This window comes from Pipistrellus hanaki (assembly GCF_964339955.1).
Source record: "Pipistrellus hanaki genome assembly, chromosome: 7".
Taxonomy (NCBI): domain Eukaryota; kingdom Metazoa; phylum Chordata; class Mammalia; order Chiroptera; family Vespertilionidae; genus Pipistrellus; species Pipistrellus hanaki.
Window position 1 is genome coordinate 78,381,128 of NC_140509.1, and position 22,912 is coordinate 78,404,039.

The window sequence follows — 22,912 nt, forward strand, 5'->3', positions numbered from 1 at the left end:
AAAATATATGTATGCTAACATCCATTCTATTCTATTGCAGATAACCTTGCCAAGTTATCCTGAGTCCATCTTTGCAGGGTTTGATCCAAATATACTGAGGTATCTAATAATTCCCTGGTTGTAACTCTAATCTAATGTACAGGATCTTTAACTTCTAAACTCTCCACAGGACACAAGCACATCGGAACCACTGCTGAAATGATTAAGCTCTCATTTTATGTTGAGGTCCCAGCTCATGAAGAATGAAGACAATATATATGCTTTCGAAATAAACTTCATTTGATTTATCAGAAGATCTTTGAAGATCTTTATTGTCATGTATAATCATGACAATAAAGTAAGAGCTGGACAGGGAATTAATGACCATGTATTTCAAACGACTTGTCAAAATGCTCATAGCTGTCACATAGATACATTCTCAAGTGGTTTATTGACCAATCCATATTCCTCTGAAAATCTTCTAGTGAAGTGATACCTGGTCCCGCTGATAGAAAGTCCTAGACATACTTCAAAGACAGCAAAGTTGATCTCTGGTGGTCTCCCATGCTTGTGTGTTCTCCTCCTCCAGCCCAAAAGGCTTGAAGCTTTCACGTGGTACCATTTTTCCCAAAGTAAAAATCCAGCAGACCTGCCATGATGGCCAAGAGCCCATGTTCCCAAGATGCCTGAAAGCAACATCCCACCCTTCACTGCCATTGATTCCAGCTCCTAAAAGGAAAGCAATCTAGTTGATTGACTGAAGTAATAACTGATTAGCTAGATTGAAATATACTTCAGAGCATGAACCCAACCTTATGATGTGTTTGTATCCCCTCACCACACTGAGGACTATGCTATCCTTGCAGCAGGCATGCAAAGAATATAAATCTAATCCTGTTTCATTTTCCCAGGTTGATGTATTTAAAGATGAAATTGAACTCGAATTAATTTTTACCTGGAAGAAATTATCTAGGAAAATATTTATGAACAGGAATAAGAAAATGGTCTTCCTCCTCCTTGCTTACTTGGAGCTACTTACTACCATGGCCTTCTTACTTTTCCTTCCCAGACCACCTTAAGTACATCAACTCATTAAACAAGTACTACCAACATCTATTATGTTCAACGGCCATGCTGGGCATGGACAGAAACACTAAACAAGCTAGACTTGAGCACTACTTTCATGAGCTTTCTCAGCAATCAGTTTCCTTCTTCACTATTTCTTCCTGGGCATGTTAGCTGCCTTAGACGATGACGATGATGATGATGATGATGATGATGATGATGATGATACAACATGTAGGGCTTTCTATATGTCAGATTCTGTTCTACGTGCTGCACAGTCCTTACAACCTATAAACAGATAAGAAAGGGAAGCCCCTAAGACCAGAAAAGTAAGTTGTTATAGGAGGCAGTCTAGATGCTAAACTAGCCCTATTCTTAACCTCTGCTGCCTATAATGAGCATTAAGTGACTTTTATCTTTATTCCTACAATGGGTTATCCCATGGGAAATTTCTTAAAAGATAGAACTGAAAACTTTCTATTAGGAAAAGAGGTTGATAGAAATGTCTGTTGAGTTTTAAACGTATGAATAGGACTTATACGGCACACAGCAATTTTTTTTCCTAACTCAGGCACCATTCAAATTACCTTTCTATACTGTTCTCTATCTTCTACTTTTCATAGATCAATTTTTTAATTAAAATTCAATTCACTGAGCTTTAAAACTCTAAGCCAGGCACTATCCCATACATTATTTGATAATAAAAATCAGAGAATATTAACTTGCTGAAAATAATTTCTCTTTTTGAAAGGGCTACTAGAAGATAATTTGCTCCTTCATCAACAAATACTTATTGAGCACCTACTTGATGCCATGTTATGGATGAGATGTTGGGGAGAGAATACCCTATACGGCAACAACTCATTGGTAGGGTTCAGACAAGTAATTAATGTTGACTGGGAATGATAGAAAATGGCCTGAATATGAAGGGGGCACCTAACCCAGACTTGGGGGTTAGGTCAGAAGGTTATTAAAAACATAGATGTCTGCCAAAACCGGTTTGGCTCAGTGGTAGAGCATCGGTCTGCGGACTGAAAGGTCCCAGGTTTGATTCCGGTCAAGGGCATGTACATTGGTTGTGGGCATATCCCCGGTAGGGGGTGTGCAAGAGGCAGCTGATGAATGTTTCTCTCTCATCAACGTTTCTAGCTCTCTATCCCTCTCTCCTCCTCTCTGTAACAATATCAATAATATATATTTTTTTTAAATACTCACACAAAAAATAGATGTCTTCATATTTTGGTTGAAGAGTTACAAAATCTTGTAGACTGAGCTTCTGTATCATAATTTATCTTTAGAGAATACTCAGAGCTTAGCCTAGCAGCATCCTAAAATTGAGGATCAATCATTGCTTACTTTATTCATTTCTTAAATCCAAAATATTTCCACGGAGAAAATTAATAATTCACCAAAATGGGAATTTTGGCTCAGAACAAGGGTGTCTTTAATTCATTCACATGTCTCATGACTTCTGTGACTTTTTTCTTTCTTACCTTGCCAGCGTTTCCCTTAGAAGTGTCAGGAATCAACATCCTATGCCTCATGATGCCAATAACTTTAATGTTTAAAATAGCAGAGCAGTACTAGAAATACTAGGATAGTTCTCTGTGAAGTTTCCCTCCCTAACACTCCTCCTCGCCCCCCTCCCCCTCCCCCGGACTCCTCAACATTTCAGTTCCTTATTTATTTCATTTTAAAATGTCTTTATTTCTTGTGTATGTCTTATCTCCCCCAAAGAGTTTGTGGTAGAGCATATCAAGTTGTGAACATTTCTTTTTAGAGAAAGAATGTATCATAGACTGGCTCGTTCACTGGCTTCTCCAATAGAAACTAAAAAAGAAGAGGATCCTCAGGTTTCTAAATCCAATGAACTGCTTTGTAGCTGTGAAAAAGGAAAATAGGAAAATGACAATTGTGTTAAGAATTTTTGTTGTTATATCTCAATTCATCAATCCATAGCCCAACGAATTGCATTTCCTGGTACACTGGTCCATTCTGCATACATTCTCAATAGCATCCTTTCAGAATCACCATTTCCTTTGACAAATTGATGATCCAAAATGAGCAATTGATACCCATTGTTGTAAATGCTCTAAATGGTGCTTTCCGTCTGTTGTCAATGAAGGCATACTCTCAGGTTACAATTAACTTTGAGGCTAGAGAGGTAGTAATTACAGTCTCTTTGCATTGGAAGCAAATGAGTCCATTTATCAGCATTAGAGTTGCAAATGATCAATTTTCTAAAACTAGTGCAAGCAAGGACCTCATTGCCTATACTTCTTTAGGCTTGAGAGCACCCAACTTTCATTAAGAACGATCAATCCAAAATGCATGTATCCCATTAGGGACAGGAAATAAATGGGAAGCATCAAGGAAGAGAGAAAGAAAGTTTTAGTAAAGAACAATTTTGCTTGAAAAGCACTAAAACCACACAAGCTGTTAGAATCAAAGAAAGTAAAAGAGGGTAAAATTTTAAAGTCAGGTCACCAAACTCATTATCACCTGGAGCTGAAATGCAACAAAACTTACATGGCTGAGGACAACAGGGGGACAAATCCTTACAGGGTAGCTGTTCCATAGGTGCTTTCATTCATATTCAGCTAGCTCGGAATATTTTTATTTTCATTCCACAAGTGATACCAATTCAATGTGATTTCAAAATAAAACATTAAAAAACAAAGCATTCTTGAAACAACTCTGAACAATCAATCAATCAATCAATCAATAAAAGCATGGTAAGGAAATTTAGGAGGGCTATCTTAAAATAAAGCAGGCAAATTATTCCAAATGGAAAACTATCCTCTACTTACGTGTGTGTGTGTGTGTGTGTGTGTGTGTGTGTGTGGTGGTGGTGATGGTGATGTGTGGGGGGGGAGTGCAGAATAAGACAAAAAGAGACAGTTAAACAGATCATTACCAATAATATATAATATACTATTTGGGAAATAATATAGAATATAGTATATGTTATATATAACTACTAGTACACACACACACACACACACACACACACAAACACACACACTGAGTGACCAGATTATTATGTGTTCAGAGATCATAAGAATCTGGCCACTCAGTGTATATCCTAAATAATAAAAGGTGAATATGCAAATTGTCCCCTCGATTAGGAGTTCGACTAGCAGTCAGGCCGGCCAACCACCTATGTCCCCTACCCCTGGCCAGGCTGGCCGGACCCCACCCATGCACGAATTCATGCACCGGGCCTCTAATATATATACTGAGTGGCCAGGTTATTAAGCATATATACACACACACACACACTCAGATAGATAGATATACTCAGGTCAGACACACACACATACTAGTATGTATCCTCAGAAAGATTCAGAAAGAAAAAGTAGGAGACAAGTAGATCAAGATGCCATGGATCAGTCATCTTCATTTGTCTCTTGTCTGAGAACTCATATATTGCTGAAACGTAATGACTTCAGACATTATGATGAAATTCAGAGTCGTGGTGAAAGGTAGCTGGGGGTGGTATGTTAAGCCAACCTCTCTATCAGCAGATGGGTTCAGCACAAGTAAACATGCAACCTTTGTCAATACTGTATTCTTGCTCTGCAAACTCAGCTTCAAGTCTAGCTCCCTGACCCTGCTTCAACCAAATGGGTGCTCCCCCGTCTCCTCTGGCAATTCCGGAGCAATCAGTGACTGAAATAACCAGACATGAACTTCATTCCCGCGCTCTGGGCGATGGCAGTGTTTAGTGTTCCTTCGGTTGGTTTTGTGATGTTTCAGACTTACTCATAACCAACTAAAATTTGACTCACACTATTCTCAAAGGCAGATCACCTCCTTTTAGCGACTTGAAGGCCACTCACCAAGCTTGGCGGTACCGGTGGGAAAACAGTTAACTCTGTGAAACTGCAAATATCCTTTCTGGGGCTGTCTGACCACACACACCCCCTCCAGCACAGACCTCCTGCTTCCTACCCTCTGTTCTCCCCCCACGCACTTCCCGGCAACTCATAAGCCCCCCTGTTGTCAAGCGGTCACCCCACCCTGGGATTTCCCGCAGCCGCTCACTGCCCGCCAGTGTGCCGAGGTCTGTAAGGCTATCTGTGGAGGACAGGCCCCTCTGTGAAAGCACAGTGTCCCCCAGCCTGCAGTAGCATCCAGCGAGGCACAGAGACCCCAGCCATCCCTGGGAAGCCAGAGGCACAAAGAGCGCCTCTGATCCCCATGGCATCTGGGCTCCCCTCATTAGCACATTAAAGCTGCTCTGTCCCTTCCTTCTGAGCGGCTCTGTCTGCCCACGGCCTGCCTCTGTGGAGCCTTGGAGGCCCAGGCTCATTTTGAAACCTCTCCAGTTCAAGAGGCACTAGCCCTTCTCCCCTGAAGCCTGTCAAACTCTCCCTTAGAGACCACAGGTACCTCCGAAGCATCATCCGGCAGGGCCGCAATCCGACATGCCTTCTGCAGATCAGGCTTCCCGAGTCGGGGCTTGCTGAAGACAAAACCCATTTGAATATATGTAGCTTCCAAAACAGAAACACCCTGAAGTCCACAGGCTTGTGCCTTGTTCACAGATGGGCGGGTTTGACAAGCTCCTGAGAATCTGACAAGGACGGGGCCAGAGCAGTGTCTGCGTCTAAGCCCTCTGTGTGCCGGGGGCCCAGGTCAGCGTCTATCACTGCCCTGGTGACAGCCCGAAGCCAGGAAAGCTGGGCTCTCGTTTTAATCCTGTGACCAGGATCACAATGGCACACTGACTGCCGGGCAGCTCTCCCAGCCCTCTTCCAGATGTTCTTTCACTTAAAAATCCCCAAAAACGTGATGGTGAAGGAAGGGCTAGGGTTATTTAAATTGGTTCACAAATGAGAAAATTGAGACCGCCCCCCTACCCCAAAAAAATCAGCTGCCTGAGACAAAACGTATCACACGCTGAAGGGGACAGACACTATCGCTCCAATGGCTCAGAAGCAGAATCTCTAAGCGACTTTGAATTCCCCTGTCTTTCTCCCACAGCCCACTCCCAAATATGATCACAACCAAAATCCTCCTGGGCTCCCTTAAATACGTCCTACAGCAATGTCCTCACTTTTCATCCTAACTGGTTTCTCAGTGGTTAGAGCATCAACACACCCCACACCCCCAAACCGAAGGGTCTCAGGTTCCATTCCCCATCAAGGGCACGTATCTCGGTTGCAGGCTTGATCCCCAGCTGGAGCATGTACTGGAGGCAATCAATGTCTCTCTCTCACATCAATATTTCTCTCCCCCACCACCTCCTCCTTTCACTCTATCTGAAAATCAGTGGGAAAAAACATCTTCAAGTGAGGTTTTAAATATATAAATATAAATAAATATAAATGTAAATGTAAATGTAAATGTAAATAAATACACACACACACACACACACACACTCACTTTTTCGTAGCTGAATTCACTGGTGGTCCTTGCTGGCATGTTACTTGGGCCGGACCTGTTTCTGAGTTAGCCCTTTCCAAGACCTATTCTAACAGCAGTAGCATCTTTCTGTCCATCCCATCCCAACCTCTCCCCTACAAATGTCAAGTGAGCACAGAACACTGCCCTGAAATCCTACTCTGCTTCTCTGGTGTGTGGCATCCTTTCAGACTCTTCAAAAGGACAAGTTCCCACTTCTCTCCATATAAGTATCCTACCCCTCCCCCCCTACCTACACCATCATCCTCAACTGAGACCCTTGTTCAGAATTCACAGAAGAGAAGCCACCTGCCAGGAACAGCCTTTTATTCCCACCACGAAACCCACCAATTACCTTCACATAACCCACACTTCTGTGCTCCCCTCCTGTACCAGGTAGAGAATCCTGGCTCCTCCCGATGGCCCACCGGCCCTCTGCATTGCCCCCTCTGGTAAAAGCCTCTCCCTTTACTTTGCTCCTGGGTAAGGCAAAACATCACAAAAGTTACATTTGAACGCTCACCTCAAGTTCCCTCCCCGAACCATTCCATCCAGGTTCCATTGGCACCACTGCTCTGAGCCTGTGCTTGTCATGGAACCCAAGGTTCTCTGATCATTTCCCTGCCCTTAATTACTCAGCACAGCCCACTGCTTATTTCCTCCCTCTTAAACACTTCCAGCCCTAGCTGGTTTGGCTCAGTGGATAGAGTGTCAGCCTGTGGTCTCAAGGGTCCCGGGTTTAATTCTGGTCAAGTGCATGTACCTTGGTTGAGGGCACATCCCCAGTGAAGAGTGTGCAGGAGGCAGTTGATCAATGTTTCTCTCTCATCCATGTTTCTAACTCTTTATCCCTCTCCCTTCCTCTCTGTAAAAAATCAATAAAATATAAATTAAAAAAAAAAAAACACTTCCTTCATTTGGCTTCTGAACACCACACTGTCCTACTACAGACCCCTCCTTCTCCAGTTCCTTTGCTGGGTCCTCCTCCTCTATTTGACTAGGAAGTTAGTGTGCTCCCCAGATGGGGACCCTCTTCTCTGTCCACACAAGACCATCCCTAGTGACTGGCAAATCCAAATCCCTAGCCCCTGATTCCTCCTCAGAATCCCATCCTCCACCTGTCATCGGAGGTTTCCCTCAGAAATCTCTCATGTAACTTGCCATAGAAAACTCTTTACTTTCTATTCTCAAACATGTTCCTCCACCAGTCTTCCCCATCTTAACAGGTGTACCGCTTAATAATGCAGATTTTTTTTCAATAGATCGAGTTACATGTATGCTGATATATATATAGGCGATTTGCTATATATGCTATTTTGTTGTATTAATAGCAAGCTTCAAAACTTCATATGTTACAGTTTCTTAAGGTGTTAACATCATAGATATTTTTACACTTAAAAATGTCAAATTTCATGCCAAAAAAAAGAGTATTTGCGGGAAGTTATAATTCATCACTTTATTTCGAAGAAAAGTGCTACTGAAAGTTATCGTATACTTCAGGAAGCTTATGGTGAACATGCTCCATCTCAAGATACTTGTGAATGCTGGTTAAATGCTTTAAAAGTGATGATTTTGACAAGAAAGACAAAGAACGTCCAGGTCAATCGAAAAAGTTTGAAGACCAACAATTACAAGTATTATTGGATGAAGATACGTGTCAAACTCACAAACAACTTGCAGAAAGATTAAACATTTCTCAGTAAACAATTTCTGATTGTTTATAAGCAATGGGAAAGATTTTAAAAAAAGGAAAATGGATGCCACATCAACTGAATGAAAGACAAAAGGAAAAACCAAAAGTCATCAGTAAAATGTTGCTTCAACGGCACGAAAAAAAAAGTCTTTTTTGCATTGAATTGTGACTTGCAATGAAAAGTGGATTTATTTTGAGAATCCCAAACATACAAAATCATGGGTTGATCCAGATCAACCATCAACATCTACTGCAAGGCCAAATTGCTTTGGAAAGAAGACAACGCTCTGCGTTTGGTGGGATCAGGAAGCTGTGGTGTATTATGAGCTTCTAAAACCAGATGAAACCTTTAATACTGATCACTACCAACAACAAATAATCAATTTGAACCACGCTTTGATTGTGCAACAACCAGAATGGGCCAGAAGACACGGCAAAGTAATTTTGCTTCATGATGATGCACCATCACACACTTCAAAACCAATTAAAGACACATTAAAAGATCTTGCCTGGGAAGTATTAACCCACCCGCTGTATTCACCAGACCTTGTTCCTCCAGATCACCACTTGTTCCAATTGATGGCACACGCACTTTCTGAGCAGCACTTCAAAATGTACAAAGAAGTGGAAAATTAGGTCTCTGAATGGTTTGCCTCAAAACAAGAAAAGTTCTATTGGGAGGGTATCCACAAATTACCTGAAAGATGGAGGAAATGTATACCTAGCAATGGACATTACTCTGAATAAAACACTTTTGATGTTTCTCTTGAAATTATCGGGTTTTCTTTTATTACAAAATCTACATTATTAATCAGTACACATGATACATAATGGTACCATTACTCACCCAATTTCTCACACCTCAAAAAACTGTCATTTGTCTTTATTCTTTCCTTCAACAGCCTCATCAAATCACTCATCCGGCCCTGTGGGTTGCATCTTTCAATGCAAATCACTGCGAATCTATCGTTTCTCTTCACCTCCATCACTCCCTCCAGTCCAAGCTTCAAACATCTTTCCTCCAGAAGCCACTTAGCTGTTCTACAATCCATTCTCCAACAACAATCAGGGTGCTCTTTTCAAAATACTAACCAGATTGTTCCTCTGCTAAAACCGTCATTACTCCCTATTCCACTTAGAATAAAACACAAGCTCCTCTCTTGGCCTACAGGCCTAGCTTTGGGTTCTAGTGGAACGTGCTATCCCTCCAGGTTTACCAAAAAGGGTCAGTGTGAGTGGCTGGACACTGGTGTGGCTTCACTTCTAGCTCTGGGGTGGGGCACAGAGTGGGATCTATTCAGCAATTCAACAAACAATTATTGAGCAGGTAAGATGCACCATCTTGCTATTGTGGATACTGCAGGGAACAAGACATGAAGGCTGCCACTCTGATGAAGACTACATTCTAGTTGGTGGCAGGCAATAAACAAATATATAAGAAAAAATTCAATTGTGCTAAATACTATACAGAGAATTAAAGTTGGGTGATGAGATAGAGAGGTAATGAGTGGTGTTTGTTTATTTCACTTAGCATATGCTCTTCAGGTCTATCCATGCTGTTGCAAAGGATAAGATTTCCTTCTTTTTTATGGCTGGGTGGTATTCCATTGTGTAAATGTAGCACAGCTTTTTTATCCACTCATCTACTGATGACTACCTGGGCTGCTTCCAAATGTTGGCTAATGTAAATAACCTTGCAATGAGCATAGGGGTGCATATATTCTTCCAAATTAGTGTTTCAGGTTTCTTTGAATATATCCCCAGAAGTGGAATCCCTGGGTCACAAGGAAGTTTCATTTTTAAGTGTTTGAGTAATTCTATACTGCTTTCTACAGTGGCTACACCAATCTACATTCCTAGCAAATGTGCATTTTCTCCATTCTTGCCATTGTTTGTTCATTTGTTGTGGTTTTTAATTTGCATTTTTCTGATGATTAGTGACATTAGGCATCTTTTCATATGTCTATTACTCAGCTGTATGTCCTCTTGGGAGAAGTATCTACTCAGATCTTTGCCCATTTTTTAATTGCATTGTTTGTTTTTGGTGTTGAGTTTTTAAATCCTTTATAAGTTCTGGATATTAACCTCTTATCAGATGTATCAATGGCAAATATATTTTTCCACTCAGTGGGTTGTTTTTTGATTTTGCTGATGACTTCCTTTGCTGAGAAAAACTTTTTGGTTTGATGTAGTCTAATTTGTTAATTTGTTTACTTTTTCTTTTGTTTCCCTTGCCCAAGGAGATATACAAAAAAAAAAAAAAAAAAAAAGTTGCTATAAGAAATGTCCAAGATTTTACTATGTTTTCTTAAAGGATTTTTATGGTTTTTAATCTAACATTTAAGTCTTTAATCCACTTTGAGTTTATTCTTACATATGGTTTAAGAAAGTGGTCTAGTTTCATTCTTTGCATGTATCTTTCCAATATTCCCAACACCATTTATTGAATAGACTATCTTTAGCCCATTGTATCTTTTTCCATTCTTTGTCAACTATTAATTGGGTATAAAGGCATATAATAGGTTCTCTATTTCTGGGCTCTCTATTCTGTTCCATTGATCTATATGTCTGGAAAACAAAACGATACCTGCACATTCATTTCATTACAGCTTTATTCATAATAGTCAAGAAAGGGAAGCAATCTAAATGTCCACCAACAGATAAGTTGATAAAGAAAATGTGGTATATACATAAATGAAATATTAGTTAGCCTTAAAAAAGAAATCCTGCATTTGTGAAAATGTGGATGCACCTTGGGACATTATGCTAAGTAAAACAAACAAATCACAGGAAGACAAACACTGCACCATTTCATTTCTATGAGGTATCTGAAATAGTTCTCTTAGAAACAGAAAGTAGAATGGTGATTGCCAGGTCCAGTGGGGAAAGGGAAAATAGAAGCTGTTGAACTCAATGAATATAAAGTTCCAGTTTTGCAAGATGAAAAATGTCTAGAGATTTGTTACATAACAATGCATATATAGTTAACACTGCTCTACTTTATACTTACAAGTGTTTAAGATAGTACATTTTATGGGATACTTATTTCCATGTGTCTATTGGAGTTCGACTTCCAAAGCATACTGGTTTAGAAACATAATCAAGAATGAAGGTCTTGCCCTGACTGGTTTGGCTCAGTGGATGGAGTGTCGGCCTGTGGACTGAATGGTCCCAGGTTCGATTCCAGTCAAGAGCAAGTACCTTGGTTGTGGGCACATCCCCAGTGGTGGGTGTGTTTCTCTCTCATCAATGTTTCTAGCTCTCTACCAATCTCCCTTCCTCTCTGTAAAAACATCAATAAAATATATATATATATTTTTAAAGAATTAATGTCTTTGAACAATATGCAGCGAATGCTCATTGGCCTGAACTTGAATGAGAAAGATAAACTAACACCTGGTAGTGATACTTTGATATTCTTCATTCTACTTATATGGGAAATGACAACTAAATAATAAATCAGCTCTTGCATTGGGCACCCAACTGAAATTCCTATATCATCTGCATCTATAGCAAGGCAGAGTAAAAAATAGATTTCTATTATGATGACCCTTAAGCACTGAAGGATTTTGAGTGTTTCAGTGCTTCAAGTAAATGTAAAAAAGAAACACACTAAGATATGTCTATTTTATTACACATTAATATTAATTACTTGGGTATGGATCATCTTAATATAAACATTCATCTCTCCAAGCCTTGTGCATAAAAATGAAAATACTTGATGTTTTATTTTTATCATTTTGTCCTTGAGTTAAAAATAAGTGCACCCTCCAGACATCCTTTGTTTACTACTGATCTTACAAATGTCTGTTTTTAATCACACCATCCAGTTCCATTTGGCATATTTTGTATCAATTATGCTCATTACTACTTGATCTTCCCCTTTCGTTTTGACATCTGTTAAAAGGAGCAGCTTGAGGAAGAGCCTCACTGTCATTTTTTTAACAAAAGCTTTCCCATTTGATAAAAAAGGGATCGCATAAATTATATGTTGTTATCAACGGTACCTAATAGTTAGTTCAGAATAGCCCAGTTCCCTGAAAGCAATTTTGCTGGTTCACCATGTTCTGTCCACCTTAATTAATGACTCAGAAAAGCAATATATACAGATAGTAACTTCCAGCATAGACGTTGATTTTATGTAGGCTTGCTACCAACTCTCTTATGTAGTTTCCTTATTGCTCCCTGGTCTCCAATTTTTTAAAGTTTCAGAAATTTGAAAATTGATTAAAGTAAATCAAGATGTACATTGGACATAAACCAGTTAGTTCCAAATCAAAAGATTAGGTAACCCGGTTCCATTCCATTCATTAGACATCCCCACTACAAGACTCGAAAAGGCAGAAATCCTTTATCACGAGAGACATCCCAATGTATCCGTCTCTTAGTGGGAAGAAAGTGGGTCAAAACTAGAACTTCATAGTTATTTTTGTCAGTGTTTGAAAATAATATTCAAGTGGGAAAAGATAAATAAAACGATGCACATACAAAACACAAAAGAAGCTGTCACATGTTTTCATAAACATTCATTAAGCAATCATTTTAGAGGAGAAAATATTTGGATACTATACAGAGCAGTATCTGCTTCTGTATGTTTCTTAAAAATCTACAGATATCAGCAGTTCCTGTGAGAGGGTCATCACCTGTTGCCCTTGAACTATTTTCTTTTTTGTTATATCTTGCTTGCCCATGGCAGAGTAATAAATACTGTTCTACACTGAGAAGAAAGTAAAGAAGAGTTGACCATAACGTGTTCCTTCTTCAAACCAATGCATTATTCTAAACCTATGGGAACTAAAGAAGTAACAATTGTCCCAGCGTTTAGTTTAAATCCTCTTGTGTCTCTTGCATTTCACTGCCAAAACAATTTGGAATAGAATGGGGTGGGGTGGAGGGGTGGGGGAGAGATGCCCAATTGTCCTGTACAAAATGCAGCATTCCGAATGTACAAGCTTTTAAAGGGGGGGGAAATAAATGATGCAGGATCATGTGAGACAGATTTCATTAAGGTAACACTACCCTTTCATTCTAAGCTTCTTGAGAACAAGCCCTTTTAATTAATTATTAATCAGTACTTCTCGCTGTATCTGTTCCTAGGTAGATGTGATAGAGCTAGCATATGTGTTTCCCTGTCTTTCTCTTAGTTGGCAGGGAGCTATCGCTATAGACTATGACAGGTGTTCACCAGGCTTGCATTGCTCGCAGTCTAACACTCCTTTTTAAGGAAAAGGGGAAGAGAAAAAGAAGGAAAAGTGATCATAAGTTTTTAGAATGTGAACAAAGATGTTTACGATTTGGCCACACAGAACCAGCCTTATAATCATGACTGATTTCCCCAACACACCTGGATGGTTCAAACCAGAAAGGAACCACACCTAAGCACTGGCACTCTGCCACACTCCTGAGCCCACTCACTCTGTTAGCAGCCGCCACCAGCTCTGTCTCCTGTTGAACTGATCATGGCTCAAAGGCCAAGCACATCAGCATGCTAACAAAATTATCCCATGAAGGCTTTTACATGTATTCTGATTTTTTTCAATCTCCTTCTCAAAGGTCCTCCTCCTCAAAAGAAATATTGTCTTCTTATCCTTTAAGGATAGAAAAAGAGTTTTCAACTCAATACAAAATATTATACTGAGCACTCTGGAGAACTCTAAAAGACAAATATTTTAGTAGAAGTCTAAAAACTACCCTAAGGTTCCATTCACAGATGTACCTGTGATTAAATGTCACTGATCCAACCTTTTAGTCTAAGTTCTTCCTCTATAAATTAGGAATAGTAGGAATCCTATCACAGACCACTGGAGGCTTAATTAAACACAAAGGCCTATCCATGATGCACCATGACTTAACTTAATTTGCTTATGATATTCCCCAGACCCAACTCAAACAACAGAAAGCAGTTGAATAAATGAATTGGTGTCAAGCCTTATACATTCTTCTGTATAATCTCATCTAAGTCTCAAAACTATGTTAAGCGGTGTAAGAAAAATATTATAAAACCCATTTTGCAAATGAAGCAACTGAGGTCCGAGCTGATGAACAGCTCTGCATAAGCCAATGGCTAATGAGTAGTAGAGGAATGGTGACAAGCCAAGCCTCCTCACTCCTACTTCAGTGATCTTGTCATTCTGCACTTTAAGCTTCATTAAATATCAAGAAATCGCCCTAGCTGGCTTGGCTCAGTGGATAGAGCCAAGCCAGTGGGACTGAAGGGTCCCAGGTTCGATTCCAGCGAAGGGCCCATGCGTGGGTTGCAGGCTCCATCCCCAGTAGGGGGCATGCAGGAGGCAGCCCATCAATGATTCTCTCTCATCATTGATGTCTCTATCTCTCTCCCCTTCTCCCTCCCCCTCTGAAATAAATAAAGAAATACATTTTTAAAAGAAATAAGAAATAACCTGCACAGAATCAATAAGACATTATAATCAAGCAAAGATAAATGAATTATTGCACATTTTTCCAGTTTGATGAGAGAAATGAATAATGAACATGTTCTGCTTAAAATTTTAAATAACCAAATGCCAAGACACTTACAATTTAAAAACGCACAGGTGATCAGAAAGAATAGGAAACCCACATAATATGTACGGAGCCAGCATCTTCTTGACTTACTCTGCTCCTTAGCTTTTTAAGTGTCCTATTCGGGAAGCCGTGGTTCTAAGCTACAAACCAAAGTGAAGTGAAGGCTTGCCTTTCAGGTACCAAGCCACGACTCACTTCAGAGTGCATGTCTTCTTGTCTGCTAACACACAGAAACATACAGAAGCCCCCCACGAGGAAGCTAACATGCGTGTTAAGTCTTCACAAGGGACTCTTGGATGGTTTGGATTTGATATAAGTACATTAAACCATACTCTTAAAATCAAGGGTTTTGTGTGGTTTTTTGTGTTTTTTTTCAAGCTTCTCTTCCTGTACATATGTTGTGCTCCCTCTAGAGCTTTTCAAGAGCTCCATGTCGATTTCTCAGAGAATCTCAATGACCCGACCCAGCGCCACCCAGAAACCTGTAAGAACAGAGTGACCCCTCCAGACGCAGGGAAACGCGCACACGCACCCAAATAAACACACACACCACCAGTTCTCTCCACGGTGTGTGAGCGTCAGCGCTTCCACCATGTCAAGTTCCTTAAGTAGAAAAAGTCCCTTTCGCATACATCGCAGTCGAGTCAGGGGCGCCAAGAGGGCCCCCCTCTTCCCACCAGCCCGGTCCCCAGGCCAGCCCCCCGCAGCCCCGGGCCAGGTCCCGCGCAGATCCCGGCGCTGGAGGTGCGGGCCCGCGCTCGCCTCTGCCTCCCGCCGGCTGGGCATCACCGGGCGCCTCCTGAGCACCCTTTCCCGCACGCTTTCTGCACTTTGCGGGGTCTGACCCAGGCCTCCCGCCTCGCCACCGGCCCGGGCAGAAGCGGGTCCCCCACCTGCCCGCCACCCCATCCCTGGCCCAGCGGGGCACGGGGCGCGGGGCGCGGGGCAGGGACAGCCCGGCGGGGCCGGCGGCAGCTGGAGGCCCCACGCCTCCCGCCTCCGCCCGGCCACCCCGGGGTCCCCCCCTCATCCCCCCCCCCCCCGGCTCCGGGGCGCAAAGCCGGGGTGCGAGTGCGAAAGCGGAGCGAGCAGCGCGCGTGTGCGGGGCGCGGGGGACACCCGCCCCGGGCAGGCACCCCGCCTCCCCGAACTCCGGGGGCCGCGGGGGCTCCGCTCGGCTCGCCCGGGTCTGGGACGAAGCTGCGCGGCCTCTCCCCTCCGTTCCCTCCGTCTCCCCAGCCACACTCCGTCCGTCCCCGAGGGCCTGCGGTCCCCTGGGGGCAGAGGGGGCCCGGGTGGGGGCAGAGGGGGCCCGGGTGGGGGCAGAGGGGACCCGGGTGGGGCAGAGGGAGACCCGGGTGGGGCAGAGGGGGGGACCCGGGGTGGGGGCAGAGGGGACCCGGGGTGGGGCAGAGGGGACCCGGGTGGTAGCAGAGGGAGACCCGGGTGGGGCAGAGGGGGGGACCCGGGGTGGGGGCAGAGGGGACCCCGGTGGGGGCATAGGGGACCCCGGGTGGGGCAGAGGGAGGGACACGGGTGGGGCAGAGGGGGGGACCCCGGGCGGGGCAGAGGGGACCCGGGGTGGGGGCAGAGGGGACCCGGTTGAGGCAGAGGGGGGGACCCGGGGTGGGGGCAGAGGGGGGGACCTGGGTGGGGGCAGAGGAGACCCGGGGTGAGGGCAGAGGGGACCCCGAGCGGGGCAGAGGGGACCCGGGGTGGGGGCAGAGGGGACCCGGGGTGGGGGCAGAGGGGGGGACCCCGGGTGGGGACAGAGGGGACCCGGGGTGGGGCAGAGGGAGACCCGGGCGGGGGCAGAGGGGACCCGGGGTGGGGGCAGAGGGGACCCCGGGCGGGAGCAGAGGGGACCCGGGGTGGGGCAGAGGGAGACCCGGGTAAGCGCCCGCAGCCCGCCCGCCGGGGCTCACCTGTTCAGCACTTTGCGGAGCCGCTGGCGCACGCCGGCCCGGGCGGAGGCGGACAGGCCGGCCTCGGCCGGCAGGTGCTCGATGGTGGTCACCACATGGCTGGGCAGGGCCGGCAGCGGCGGCTGCGGCGGCTGCGGCGCCGGCTCCGGGGGGATCATCGCGGCGGCGGCGGCGGGCTCAGAGCGCAGCCCCGCACATCGCGCGGCGCGGGGCGGGAGGGCGCGGGGCCCGGCGGCGGGGGAGGCGGTCCTGCTGGCACCGAGCGCGGCGGGGAGGCGGCCCGGCTACGGCCGCCGCGCTGCCCCCGCCCAGCCCGCCGCGCTCCTGCCGGGCCCGGGGCTCCCCGAGGCTCCCGAGTCCGGGCCGCCCCGCCGATGGCCGCGGAGGGTGCCGCGCGGGGACGCAGAGCCGCCCCGGTCCCCGATGAGTCCCCGGGAGCGCGGGGCTGGGCTCCTCGGGCGATCGTCCCCGCGCCGGCCCCGCTCGCCGCTCCGCCGGGAGAGCTGCGGCTGTGGCTCCGCTCGCGGAGTGAGAGCCCGAGAGTGAACCCCGAGCGGGAGGGGCGCCCGGCGGCGGCGGCGGGGAGAGGGGGCCTGGGCGGGGGCACTGCGTCCTGCTCCCGCCAGAGGGCGCTCCGCGGCGCCTCGGCACCGCTCCCTCCGAACAGCCTGTCCTCCTGATTCAGCTGGCGTGCCTTATTGTTCACTAACTAGCTCAGGGGTCCCTCCCGCAGAAGGCTCCCCGGACCCTGGGCCCCATGGGATGGCCCCATTGGATGACCCTATTGGATGACCCCACAGGGCAACCACTGCACCCCCTGTACACCCAACAGCATCAGGGCTCCAGGCTGGAAGTTTCATGCGCTACAGCATCTTGTCTCATTCTACTTCTATCCCATCACTCAGTCTACTGTCTGGCATGTAATGAGCATTTGTCAGATGATTGACTGACAATGAAGAAATGGACTTAGAAATTTGTCCTACAGTCTCAAAAAATCAAGTACTGTTACAAAAAATAGATAGATAGATAGATAGATAGATAGATAGATAGATAGATAGATAGGTAGATAGATAGCCTGGCCAGCATGGCTCAGTGGTTAAGTGTCGACCTATAAACCAGGAGGTCAGGGCATAAGCCTAGGTTGTGAGCTTAATCCCCAGTGTGGGGCGGGCAGGAGGCAGCCGATAAATGATTCTCATCATTGATGCCTCTCTCTATCTCTTTTTCCATCTCTCTTCCTCTCTGAAATCAATAAAAGCATATGTATTTTAAAAATACATAAATGGGACAAAGCCCTACCTACTAGACAGACTTCATTTAAAGTTAGAGGGGGGAAGCTGATATAGAAGGAAATCTCTACTGAACAAAATATATTGCTTACCCAAGATGGAAAACACTTTAAAGAAAAGGTCAAGAGCTTCTAGAAAGTAATATAGTTAACATTTTATCCAAACAGAAATTATTCCTATAAATCTTGACTATCTTGTATATTTTTACTGTCCTGGGCATAAGTAAATGACTCATTCACACAAGGAGGCTTATATAAAGTTTATTGTATTCAGATTTTCTTTGTCCATATCTTATCTGAGCTTGAGAACAAAGAGCTATGCAATGTTATATTTGTAATTCAGCTAACCAGACAAAATAAAAAGGTGAGTTAAGCAATTACTTGGTGAAAGAAATCAATATAGACCAGGTTCATAATTGAACGCAAAAAAAAAAAATCTTCTTTATTCAGTGAAGCAGAGTATTTTTTAATAATGCATAATTTGAATATAGAATTCTGTATGAAAACTATTTGATAGCAAGGGCATGAGTTATTTTTTTCAAATTGTTTTGCTTTCGCTTTGGAGAGCTTTGCAGTTTTGTCCTCACCAATTTAAAATAGTTCTGTGTTTCCTCTTAGCTAATACTGCATGGACCTTGCCGTTCTGAGCGTTTGCTGGCCTTGTATGGCCAAAAGGCTGCCCGCAAATACGATGAATGTAAGAGAAGGGGAAGGGTGTGGCTCAAATTGACTTCACATAATTAAGTTTAACTTAAAAATCGAGTTTGTCCCTTAACAAATATTTCATTAACACTATGTGCTGGACACTATAATTGACTCTACGGTGCAAAGATAATAAAGACAGCACCTCTACCTTGAAGGGATTCTCAATTCCAGAAAGCAAAACAGACCCACATGCAACCAAATAAACGATCAAGGGGTAAGTGCTACACTGGAAGAATGAATAACCTTCAACGAGGATAAGAAGGCAGGTGAAGCTCACTTCACAGAAGAGTTGAAGAAGCGTGTCATGGATGGCATCTGTGAGGATCTGATCTGGTGTTGGTGGTTGTGTAGACCTCACCTGGTGGAGGAGTGGTCCATAGCAGAAGGGCAGCCACGTAAGGAAAGGCCTGATGAGAACTGTGCTCAGAGGTTTGCAGGGATGCCAATAAGCTGAAGCTGAGAGAACGTGTGGGAAGTAGCATGAATTGAAGCTGATGGAAAAAGTTTAGTTAACAGCCCTAACCAGTTTGGCTCAGTGGATAGAGCCTGGACTGAAAGGTTCCAGGTTCAATTCCAGTCAAGGGCAAGTACCTTGGTTGTAGGCATATCCCCAGTGAAAGGTGTGCAGGAGGCATCTAATCGGTGTTTCTCTCTCATTGATTTTTCTAGCTTCCTCTCCCTCTCCCTTCCTCTCTATAAAAAAATAAATATTTTTTTAAAGTTTAGTTAACAGCCACATTTCCCAGAGTTCAGCCATTGTTAAATAAATTAATAAGTTTTGCTATATCTGCATACCACCTGTACTACTATTTACTTAATATTGTTTGTTTTAAATGAGTCCCTAACATGCAAAGGTCTATTTTAGCTTCATGCTAAGCAATAATAATTCATAAAATTATACATTTGAGGTGCTAACCACATTTTCCCAATAGTCATTAAAATAAAATAAGTAATAAAATTATGTAAATGCTTCACACTGTACCACCTAAAATTATCTCTCAAGCCACTAGAGGCACATGCTCTACACTTTGGGAAACACAGCTTGGCATTAATAAGTTACAGGGAAAGAAACAGCTTTTGCAAACTATTATTTTTATTTTTCAAATATGGGGAGGAATGAGGAAAACATTGCTTCTATGAAAAGATTTTCCAATAAAGCAGTTTTAAATTTTCTACTAGAAGCAAGCAGGTAATTGTTGAAAAACAAGTGATAAAAGAGAAAATTAATTGAGTAAGTTGAGAGCAGGAAGGAATGGCATGATTGTAAAGGAACAAGCTCTGTTGAGACAAGAATTCAGTAGAAACAGTCCAATGTGTGACCTGGAATTGATCAATTCCCTTTTGTCCAATAGGGGAGCTACTAGCTACATGAGGCTATTGAAATGTAGCTACAAGTTAATTCGAGTTAAATAAAATTGCATTTCAATTCCTCAGGCACACTGGCCACATTTCAAATGCTTCCTGGCCACATGTGGCTAGTGGTTACTCTATTGGACAGAGCAGATATGGGACATATCCACCAACCACAGGGCCTCAAGGAGTAGACTCTTAAAATCAAACTGAAAACACGGAACTGAGTACATTTCCCTCAGCAGGGCAATTAGCGGACAAGGCCTCAATTAGTAAAGGAAACATGGCTTTTTATGACCAGGAATAAGACTACTGTTCTGATAGAAGTTTTTGATGCCTAACTTGAGTGGAATTAATAATGAGGAGATATAAAACGCTAACTAATAAGAGAAATGCCTAATTCCCTTATGCTGCTGCCCAAATTCCCTGGTGTGGCTTCTTTGACAAAGTTCTGTGCTTCTAGAACTCCCAGTCTCTATTGAATGACAACTATGTCCCCACCAGGGCTCTCTCTCCAATAGACAGATACCCTGGTCTTCCTCTTATTTTAGGAATTCCTCCCATACATACAACTCTTCTGGGTTTTCCTTTTCCACTCCCAGAATGTAAATTTATGTAGTTAATATTGTTCTATTTGCTATGACTGTAAAATTCATTTCTTCTGGCCCGAGTTTTTCTGCTAGTAAAAATGAAATAATGGAGTTGTAGGAAAGACTAAATTAAATCAGATGGCACATAGGAGGCGCTTACTACAAACATAGAAAATATCAAAAAATACATGTAATCCCCATAGTAAGTCCTTCTCCATTCACGCTGTGGTTTTCCAGTGGCTTATAGAACTGAGATTCAGTATCCCAATCTGTGAGCCTGCCATTTGACACAGAACAACTTCAGCCTTAATGGTAATCAATCAACCAATGACCACCAAGGATCTCCTCTGTGCAGGACACCAGAGTGAATCAGTGGTCCCGTAGACTTCTTCCAAAGTATAGGGCATAACTCCCACAGTCAAAGAACTTAGAAGCACTTCAAGAACAGTCATTAGTGAGGAAAATGGAAGTTGAGACTGCCAAGGCTTCAGACAAACTCTGAAAGTCATGCCAAGGCCACCACCATTTTTGGAAAAGAATGGCCCAACAGAGAACAGAGGACTTCAAGGAAGGTGTAATATTTTTAAAACTTACCACTGAGCCTTTTAATGGAGGCTGGAAGAATTTGTGATGGAAGTAGGGGATTTAGAGTTCTAATACTGTAATGGTAAAGGCTCAAAGCTTGAAGGTGTGCCTCCAAATTAGAGAATCACATCATTGGAGCATGACATCTATGAATGCCAGTACGTACTAGTTTGATTCAAACCTGCATGTGTATGCCACATTTAGATTTAAAAAAAAAAAAAAGCCTGAAAAATACTCAAAATATATCATGTATATAAATAATCATTAGACCTTTTAAATTTAAGTTCCATGATGATCTCTTCAATTTCCACTAAAATATTTTCCCCAGAAACACACACACACAAAAAGATGTACATATTTCCAAAACTGCAACTTAAAAATGATACTAGGTTGGCCTGCAGAATTTCAAAGGAATCTCTCCTGAGTGTACAACAGATAAAACTAACTCCATGGAGAATCCACATAATAATAAGGAGTGTGACCGCTTTTCTGCCCCCCACTGCTGACTTAGTGGGTCAGAAACACTTCAGTCAGAAAAGCTGGGCCACATGCCCTGTGCCTGGTGCTCCCTGAGAAGCCAGAGTTCCTCCTCCACCCCCGCCTCCCTCAGGAGCTCTCTTCCCACTGTCACACAGAACTGGCCGCTTCCAGAACACGGGCTTGGAAAGGGAAGGGGTGAAATATGTGGAGGCGTGGTCCCAGAAAGTGTTTAGGTAAGGGAGGAGGGAAGAGCTTATGTCAGCATTCATGGGGACTGAAGGTCTTGTGTGTGTTATTCCCTCGGAATATTAGAAAGGCAGGAAGCAGGGGTAGGAGCAGATCTCATCTCAGTTCCACAGAGCTGCACTAGAAGGAAGTCCACTAAACATCTCAAAGGGGGCTCAGAATTATTACCATTCAACTGCATTTCCGAGAAGGGCTTTTAACTAGCATCCAAGGGCACATCGAGATAAGGATAACTAACAAACTCTGTCTGTTGGCAAATACTAGGTTTGGATTAAATTCACCTTCCCATAAAATAAGATACATTTTTAAAGGAATTAAATTCTATATCAGTTAGGATTATAAAATGCAAGCACCAAAAACCAAATCTAATTATCTTAATAAAAAAAAAGAGAGAGAGAGATTTACTGCAAGAATAGAAGGAGAGGATGGGGGTTTACATTCATTAGTTCGTTTGTTCATTCAACAAGTCTTTATTAAACTGCAAGTATGTGGCAGACACAGCATATAAATAAAATGATTGGCTTACAGTTTATAAAAGCCTTTTTATAGGACACATTTCACCATCAGCTGACTCTATCCTCCCCAGGGTATTCTGGAGGAGCTGCTGACCAGAGTGTTGTTTGTTTATGACCTTGACATAATAGATGATCGGTGTGGCTCAGTGACTGAGTGTGGACATAGGAGCCAGGAGGTCATGGTTCCATTCCCAGTCAGGACACTTGCTGGCTTGATCCCCAGTGTGAGGTGTGCAGGGGGCAGCCAATCAATGACTCTCATCATTGGTGCTTCTGTTTCTCTCTCCCCCTCTCTTCCTCTCTGAAATCAATAAGAATATATATTTTTAAAAATAGGCTTCTGGGCTTTTTAATTTAAAAATATCAAGACTAATTTACTAAAATGTACTTAAAGAGATATTTACGTTTTTGTAGATTTTAGGTATCTATATTTTTAAACATCCTACAATTTAATGCCTAAGCTTCTCCTGAAAATAGCAAATAAAATTTCACATTTATTAAATATATCTAATGTAATATATGTAATATATATGTAATATATATACTATATAATATAG

The 22,912-nt window shown here is 43.3% G+C and overlaps 1 protein-coding gene across 1 annotated transcript in view; it reads right to left on the reverse strand.

Annotated features, from left to right (window-relative positions):
- The window catches only part of SLC35F1 (solute carrier family 35 member F1), a 261,374-nt gene extending 244,347 nt beyond the window's left edge, over positions 1–17,027 (reverse strand). Inside the window, exon 1 of the mRNA XM_084889941.1 lies at positions 16,597–17,027. Coding sequence (XP_084746067.1) covers positions 16,597–16,754 — 158 coding nt within the window. The 5' untranslated portion in view covers positions 16,755–17,027. The remainder of the gene's footprint in view (positions 1–16,596) is intronic.
- Between the last annotated feature and the right edge of the window lie 5,885 nt (positions 17,028–22,912).